Below are 9,010 nucleotides of genomic sequence, written 5' to 3'. Positions count from 1 at the left end.
CATTAAAAGCAGATGAAACGTTGTGGAAGAAATATTCTTAAAAAAGCTGCGTCCAAAACATCAAAGATAAAACTCCATGCAAAAGTTATTGAGCGCATGGAATAAATAATATAATCAATAGACGTCTTGAAAAATACAGTGGAAGAAGTGGAAAAATGTGAAACAAAGTATACGGAACATGAAAACATTTTGAAACTTTTGCAAATTGATCTATTACACTTGGAATCGCGTTTCAAAACATAAGGAGCTGTGACGCTATTATATATCGCAACGCGTCTGCTGTGCTTGTGTTCGGTGGAATGTGCAAGAAAGAACTGTGCTGTTGATTATTGTGCATTCTGAAGGCGGGCTTGTAGATTATGCAGAGCGTAGAGCGAAGCATTCCGTAAACAGATGGCATCTGGTGCCGGCATTGGTGCACGCGCCAACGCTTCTTGTTGCAATTGGTTGATGAGTCGTTGGGCAGCTTGTCGCTCTGCTTCTCTCTCCTCAGTTGTCTGCCTTCTGCGTTTAAATATGGTACGTTAAGGAAATTACGAATCGAAATTAAAATATTGATATCGTTTGAGCTAGAATAGCAAGCGTAGTAATCGCGCCAATCAAATATTACTCCTCGGGATGTCCGATCACACGCTTCACGCGCCGATCACGCCGTGAAATTACAATTCACGGGCACAGCAGGCCGACCAAACGAACGAAAAGAATTGAGAGCGAGAGGTCGGCGTTTATCTTTTGCAGAGATGACTGATAATGCCGCCAGGGTGTGAGGCGAGGAAAAAGGGTTAAAGCAAAGCGGGAATACAGGTCGATCGAAACAGGTGTGTTATGATTTTCTATAATAAGTGTAAACACCAAGGGCAACTCGAAACGTTTATGAAATGTAGAAGAAAAATTCAGCAGACAAAAAATAAATCCTCAATGCAGTTTTGTGTTGGAATAACACATTTCTATACGCAATGATACACACTTAGGTTTTTATCTATTTTATATTTTATTTTGATGCGAAATAGTTTATAAGTTAATAAAAGCTGGGCAGATTTCATAGAAAATTCGAAAAAACAAACAAATTTAAGCCTGATTTAAATTAAGCAACAACAGGTATCATAGAAGTCATAATGGCAGCCATTATACATCTTCCACTCTTTCAAGGAGAAATAGCGTGAAATTAAACTGTCGTTATTACTTTCTCGGTTACAATCAGCACGGATGGTTAAAAATCAAGCGCCAAAATAAACACGTTGGTATAACTCGCACTCGGTTAAAAGTCGATTCAATACCAAGTTTCAACTACATATTGGCTGAACAAAAAGGAGCAATACAGCTTTATAGTTATGATCTTTACAGTTCTTCGTTGCGAATTGGACGTCAATTAAACCGAAGAGTTATTGAGCTAGTGGTCGACGTAAATTGAGGCCTCCCATCAGCACACTGAAGATGGCCAATTGAGATAAGCCGGATCGTTAGAGGTTCTTTAGATGCGTTCACTACGCTGATTGCAGCTTAACTGAGCGTGAAGATAAAAGGCTTGATGGGCGGAAAGGTAAATCCACGCACGATGCGTATTGTAGTTCCTATATGAGCAATCTTTGCTTGAGTTTCTAAGAATGGCAAAGCTTTGTTTGGCCCTCCACGGTCGCCGTGTAGTAAGAAAACGAGCACCAATGAAACAAAGAGACACGTTTGGTTATATTGAAAGTAAACGTTGGCATGAAGGGCTTATACAAACTGACGCGTTTCACTTATTTAGGGGTTTTGTATATTCCTAAGCTGCGGGCATTTGCGTGTATAGAGAGTCACCCAAAAATAACAAACCAGCACCAAGCACCTGCACCAACGCACGGCACACACGGTCAGAGTCGTATCCATCCTCACCTTTCTCGATGCGAGGGTTTTGGAATGAGATAGGAATCTGGCCGGGCTTCAAACCTCGGTGGGGTCTGGGCAACAGAACCAGGCTGTGGACCACCCAGCTGTCGACTTACATGGGACTCGGTGTTTACAAGTGGATCTAGTTCAATGATGCAGATCAGGGTATCGGTTTCAAGGGCCGCAACACCCGACGTTAGAATATACAGACTATACCAAGAATGCAACAACGCTTCGTCTGAGCTCGCCTTCGTAAACACACGGACTTTATCGATCAGCAAAAGTACCAAGCTGATCTTCCGTTTATATCAATTTAATACCACCGCGCGAGGATTAAAATTTCTGCTACTATGAACTTTTGGTGAAATGCCAGTTCGTTACCGCGAAAAATATTGTTTCGTATTTTTGAAAGTATAGCTTTACAGTTGTAAAAGCGAAATAATTTTATCCAGTACGATTTGTTTCGTAAAATTCTATTTTAAAATATTTTTAGAAAATAACCAGTTAATAAACCGTTTACTTGTATTTAACAAACACGAATCTAGCAATATTAAGATACGCAAATAAAGAAGTTGTTTACTGTCAGATGGTGCGGTTTAAAACAAAATGGCGGCGGCGTGCGGATCCCATACTAAACAGCGGCTCGTGTATCGAGCCTTCCCATTAGTGACTAAATAATCGGCGTGTCCGCCCTTCTGACATCCACATTTGAGATGTGACCTTGCCGAGTGACCCGCTTTCCCCATGTTAAGGTGATTAAATGAGTTCCCACTTCTGCCAATTCGATTGGCAATTTTTCGGAAAACGCGCCCAACGTCAAATCCGAATGCAGCGAGGGACCACGAGCAAGCGGGAAGTCAACTGTCCAAGTGTTAATATTTAATGTTTTCGAGTTAGGACAATCAGAACAGCGTAAAATCGACAGCAGTGCACCTCACTTGGTGATAAAAATCGATCGTCTCTGCGCGTTTTGACGTTTATTCGGTTTTTATTGCTGTTAATGTCGAAAATTAATAAATAAGACTGCGGCGTTTCGGCATAATTTGGTTGTGCGAATAAATAGTCAGGAAATGTCATAAAACTAAAAGTGGATGGGACCTAGATCGATCTGTCTCCTGTTTTTGCGATCTATGGACTGCCGTCTTAACTTAATTTCATGCAAAGCGCTGCCTCATTATCGTAAGCAGGCGATGCTCCACCTGTCAGTTATGTTTTAACTTGCTCCAAACCAAATTAAAGTGCCGATTTGAAAGCTTGGGAGTTATTAGCGTTGAAATACACGAAAATCAATAGGCTTTTCGTCATGTACAACGCCGCTCTATAATTCAGCATGTAATCGACAAAGTTATCACGAAAGACAGTGTGAGGATATTTCCTAATTCGACAGCGGTACTGTAATAGCGGTTAATTACTTGTCTTACTCCGCTAAGCTGTCAGAAATTCAATGTAATCGGATAAGAGATTTAGTGTAGCATCACAAAAATGTTTGCGACTTAAATCATTATAATCTGTGCAGGCGACAGTAAAACGTTTGGGTAATTATTCAAAAGAATTGGTTAGCAGCATTAACATAATATAGACCAGATATTACACGTTGGATGATCTTACACCCTATTATTACGAAAGTCGAAGTTACAAAGTGTTCACACGATGCAAGAAAAAAATGCGTTCGTCGTGATTAACTTGAGTGTGTTATGACAGCCTGTCGATAAATTTAAAGAGAGTGTCGAAGTTATTAGGTTTGGCGTTTTATGGCAATACGCTCGTATCTATAAAAACATATTAGGTGGTTGCTTTGGACCAATTGGCCAATCCTGGGTCTGATATGACTGTGCCGTGACCGGGAGTTTAAGATAAGAATGTGCCTCATTATACAGTGTAGATTTTCTGGAAGCGAACTTAACGCTGATATTAAATAATAAAATCTGAATGTTTTGGTAACAAAACATTTCGTGTTTAGATAGATTGACTCGGGCGTAAAGGAATGCAAATAAAATTAATAAAATAAAGTAATTTGAATTTAGCTCTTAAATATAAAAATACAATGAAAAACTTAAGTATAATTTGAAATTAGCTGTTAAATATAAAAATACAATGAAAAACTTAAGTATAATTTGAAATTAGCTGTTAAACGGTTTTATGTATCAAGGTATCTTGTATCAAGGTGCCACGATTTATGTTTCGTGTATGAAGGTACCATGTATATATTTTTAAAGATTAAAAGACAAAGAATTTGCCCAGCCATACAGACAGTTATTGTTTCAAATATTGTTAATCTATTGTTAGTTCAAAGCAAGTTTAAAAACAAAACACTAAAAAGCAACCAAAACTAACCTCCACTTTGTACGTCGGTTTTGAAACCAAGTTTTTACTTGGGCGTCAGTCATTTTAAGTGACTTTGCCAGTGCTGCTCGCTCCGAACTCGCAAGGTATTTCTGCCGATGGAATCTTTTTTCCAGTTCACATATCTGAATTCTACTAAAAGATGTTCGAGGCTTCTTTTTCTTTGGAGGAGTTCGGTTTTGGTATGGATGCCCGATTCTTCTGGTGACTGAAAAAGTAAATTATTAAACATTTATTTTTCGAATGTTGCTTTGGTTGAAAGTGAAAGGGCCATCATACAATTACTACAAAATTGTAAGCTGTTTATATATACATCATAAGAATACCGGCATTAAAAGTTAGACGATTTCTGTTTAAGAAGACATTTCTGTATTTCAAATTAAAATTTTCTACATTTTTGTTTCCCAACGGATTGGACAACACGTTCCCTATATTTTCGAATATTTTTAGTTGGACTGTTTCTTTTGTTAACTTTAGCAAACTTATATACAGAGGTATTTTATAACTTTTACTGCCTGGAAATAAACAGAAGTGTTCACTGCATGATCTGGGATTAGTGTAAGAAAATGTTAGTTAGTCATTCATGCTTGCATAAAAAGTGTTAACAATTTGCTGCCGTGTTTGAATCTCTGTTGCGTTCACTTGTATTACAGGCGCGCGATACGAATTATTCCTATCGCATGTTAGTTATTCGAGAGTTTGATCTTAAGCATTGCCTCGGGTGTAAAGAATGTGCTTCTTAATCGCATATAAGTTGTCTTGTATGTTTAAATAAACCACTTGACTATATAGAACAAGATAGACTGTATATGCAGGCCAAAAGAGACGAACAGCCTATCATTGTAGAAAAGGCTGGGAACAAAAAATGAGATCGGCGGGACCAGAAACTGAAACCCGCTTTTAACAAATTATTCGCTATGATTTATAGTTATTGCTAATACCCTTAACTGTAAGGAATATCTTTCCAAGAATTTTTTTAACCAGCGTGATGTAAGTTCGTTAATTTCGAGATTTAGACATGCTTGTTTCCAAAGTGTGGTGGGAGGGATACTCGATCACTATATGCTATGCGTTACTTAGGGGAAGCATGTAACATGATACGGTATTATATCACTTCACAAGGAGATGCGTCCAGTAGTCAAGTGCTTTCAATCGTTTTTTTGTAAATGTCTTTCCAGGGCCATATTCTCTTTCAAAACGCGTTCCCATGTAAGACCGTGTACGTGAAGTACGAAAACAGATTTTTTCAATAAAAAAGGTTTTAAACAAAAATTCTTTCTGCACGATATTTTCTACGAATCAAGTCAGGTCATACGAGGAACATTCTTTAAATCTCGCTCTGCTTTGATGAGATTAATGCGCGTTCCGCAAGCTTGTTAATGCTTCTTTATTCGAGGTAATAGTTTGTTGACTAAACACTGGATATCTGCTTTAACATACTGCGATAGATTATATAGCAAGGAGTTTGTTCGCCCACCTATTTGCCAATCGTGTTTTGAAACAAGCGTGGTTGCTATTGTTTACTTTAGCAAAGGGGGAGACTTCCGCTCGTGTGTATTTTGGGGCGAAAATAACAAAATGGCGTCCACACGAATAAGTTGTAAGCGGTGGTGCGACAAACTTCATAACTATTATCGAATATAGTATGGGTATAATGGAAGGTTCGTAAACCGATTATGTTATTATTATAGTTTGTACAGTGCGGTTACTGATTGGTAAAACCTGCGTATTTTAAGATACTTATAAATTGTAGGCAAGCTTTTATAAAACTATGATATTTGGGCTTGCAAATTACGGTGCTTATAATACACAAGCTCAGTACCAATTTAACGGATTGAGAATAAGCACATATTTGTACCCACGTGCTATTCGTTCCCGTCTGCTTTCCATCCATGGGAAGTTGGAAGTTAACAGTGAAGATCTGTGGAGGCTTCGGTGGTTGGGAACTCGAAGGAGGCTTCCTGACCCAGCAGTGGCCGCTGCAACGGCTGAATCAACTGCGGCCATCGCGGCTGCTTGCTGAGTAAACGTTGTATGTGCTGGGTTGACGTTTAGTGCCGGGGTGGCCAAGGATCCGACCCCGCACGATGTTTGGGGTAGCCCGCCGGTCAGCAAGGCTGCTGCCGCCGCATAGCCTGTACAACAGCTCCCGTAACAGTTTGTTGCAGCGAAAGCACCGCTGTAATGGTTCCCCAGTGTGTTCTGTTGTTGGCTACATTGAGACTCCTTATCGTACAGTTTGTTAAACCCGTCAACTTCACACGAGCGGAACCGACAGTTGTTGAATTTAGAAAAATGGCGATCGTGGGGGTTGGGGTCTGATAAGGGCTGTTGTGCCTGCGCTGGATCCTTTGTTGTCGGGGAGTTGTCTGAACTTGTATTACTTCGAAATAAAGTTTCGTTTCTGTCCGAACCACTTACATTTGTACCTGTGGCGTTGGAGCATGCGCTCAACTTGTCATTATTAATTGAACCAATTCCATTTGAACCGAACTTTCCACAAGATTCTGTTGATCTTCCAGGTTCAGCATGGTGGTTGTTTGGTGGGTATTCGTTCCCATATATTGAGTTGCTACGACCTCCATAATTCGGGTAATAATCTGTGAATCTGCACCCATTATAATACTGCCCATTGTACAAGTCACTGCCCCAGTATCCGCCCAGCTGGGGATAGAAGTAACCGTTTCCAGAACCGCTGTTATTATTGTTAGACTTTTCGTTCAAGGTGTTACTGGAAGCCTCATAACTTCGACCACAGTACTGGTAAGAATCTCTTGCCACGCCATTGTCATCGTCCATGGTTGATCCTTCAGAAGCTGGACTAAGAATCTGGTTAATGCTAAATGATATATTTTCCTGGCCGTGTATGTGCGCTGGCATGGGCCTGGTTTGATGCATTTTCCTAGTTTTCAAATTTGGTTGTTTCAGCTTGATTTAAGTTAAACTGTCAGCAGTACTAAATAGTAACTTGTAAATCGTATATGTTGGCTAAAATATTCATTTTCCCAGCTGAAAAAAATAATGTAACTTTATTTGATTGCACCTATAAACAAAATAATTATGAATAAAATAACAAACGCGTTGTAACCAACTTTAAAAATGACACTTTACCAACAGATTACTAAAAAACTATACTATAGGCATACTTCCCCGTCTAAACATGAAAAAAACAACAACAGAAATAGCAATAAAAAGTTAATGAATGTTACAATATTGAAACTGAATAAACATATTGTAGCAGTATATTTCTCTATAACAAAACACGGTTTTAAAAATAGTTGAACCTGAGAAGCCATGGCAACCTATTTACCCTGTTTCTCCTTACGAGCACCCAGCAGCCGACAATATGTCCGACTGTCTGGTAGAAACACAGTGCCGCAAAAGAAAGCCTTTAGTGACTCTCTTTTTCCTACACTTTCTTGCGTCACTAGGTATATCATTCTAGATGTATATGTACGTTTCTTACGTAACAGCTACCGGTTTCTAGCGAGTTTACGCGTCTCAATTAAAACACAATTTTAAAAATCTGTAATATTTCATGCAAAAAATAGTTCACAATGCAAATTGTGGTAAAATTATAATACTGACTTATTTATGAAAAAGAAGGCTGCAGGAACAAGTCGTCGTTGGGAAGCAGGCCGCTTTGTAATCGAGAAGTAAGTTAAACTTAGCAGTCGGATTTATATGAATTAGTGTAACTTACTTTCCCGTGACCATCACTCATTTTAATATTGATGTATTGTTGAAACATGGGCGTCAACTCTGGTTAATGTATTACACGAATTGTTGCCATTTGGCTTGTGGTACGTCAAGGCGCCACTAACTAATTTCTTTATTTACAAGTACACCGAATTTTTGAATGTCAAAGTGAACATGATTCTACTGTTGTTTAAGTTTGTGGACACCACAACGAAAGCAGCGGGGTTTGGGCAATACGAACAACTTAAGAGCTGCAGATGGTTCGTTTATGTTTATTTTGTCAGCTGTATTATATATTATACATGTTCTGCTCGATTGCTTGCGGTTACTTTTGTAAGTGTTCCCGGGGCCGGGAAAAGCAGGTAGTTATAATTGATGCGTCTTTACCGTGCAGGGTTATCTTCAGCAGTTGTGGCCTACAGCATGGATTTCGTCTGACGCTCACCGGCAACAAATTATTCAATTATGGTATTTGCCCTGGACGTTTCCAAAACACAAACTGTTTAGGATTAATTCAATTAAAACGATGGCCCAAACCGAGACCCGGTAACCTTTTAATGAGAGCGAGCGATAGATATTATCGTTTGCGCATTCTTGTACACCCTATCAGGCGAGTGAGTAATAGTTTATGACGAAACGGAATCCATGCGTTGCCGTTGTTTTTCTTGCCCGAGTCCCACGCCAGTAGAAATATTACCTCGACATATTTTGCGTAAAATTCGGCGCCCCTTGTCCCACGAGGCAGATAACGAATTTAAACGTTCAAGGAGTAAATCATTTCATCCTAAATGGATTATTATGAAGTCATTATCAACAACACGTATGTCTAGATGAACTTTAACGCGTTATACAGGGAACGTAAATGAACAGATAGTAGCGAATCGAGGTATTACCAGCAGAAGCACATCACCACTATGCATGTTCGGGCAAGATTCGTTGACAACCTTTACAAAGCATACATTCACTATTTTTTAAAGTATTTTACGACCAGTAAAATACGAAATAAATGAAGAAATAGCGCTGATTTTTTTTGAAACAATATTGTTAAGAAATTCGGCAGTGCCTGTAAAAACATAAGAAAAATTGATCTTAAAAATAAAAA

General features: G+C 39.0%; 1 protein-coding gene and 2 long non-coding RNA genes across 4 annotated transcripts in view; 2 read left to right on the top strand and 1 right to left on the bottom strand.

Annotated features, from left to right (window-relative positions):
- Window positions 1-7,235, bottom strand: part of tlx (transcription factor protein) — a 9,042-nt gene extending 1,807 nt beyond the window's left edge. The window contains exons 1-3 of one of the 2 annotated variants that reach the window (XM_009863542.2): window positions 6,072-7,235; window positions 4,201-4,417; window positions 13-504 (exon numbers count right to left, since the gene is read on the bottom strand). In XM_009863542.2, the coding sequence (XP_009861844.1) occupies window positions 327-504; window positions 4,201-4,417; window positions 6,072-7,107 (1,431 nt within the window). In that variant the 5' untranslated portion in view covers window positions 7,108-7,235 and the 3' untranslated portion in view covers window positions 13-326. 2 annotated transcript variants of the gene reach the window in all.
- LOC113475249 lies at window positions 467-2,451 on the top strand. Its single transcript, XR_003396994.1, has 2 exons — window positions 467-818; window positions 1,345-2,451. It is a non-coding gene; the product is annotated as an uncharacterized LOC113475249 (long non-coding RNA).
- Window positions 7,236-7,378: 143 nt separating the features above from the next.
- LOC113475250 lies at window positions 7,379-8,886 on the top strand. Its single transcript, XR_003396995.1, has 3 exons — window positions 7,379-7,865; window positions 8,053-8,168; window positions 8,303-8,886. It is a non-coding gene; the product is annotated as an uncharacterized LOC113475250 (long non-coding RNA).
- The last annotated feature ends 124 nt before the right edge of the window (window positions 8,887-9,010 follow it).

Source organism: Ciona intestinalis, unplaced genomic scaffold (genome assembly GCF_000224145.3).
Source record: "Ciona intestinalis unplaced genomic scaffold, KH HT000171.2, whole genome shotgun sequence".
Taxonomy (NCBI): Eukaryota; Metazoa; Chordata; class Ascidiacea; order Phlebobranchia; family Cionidae; genus Ciona; species Ciona intestinalis.
Note: the sequence above shows the minus strand (reverse complement) of the source record. Positions and strands in the feature narration are given on the sequence as shown.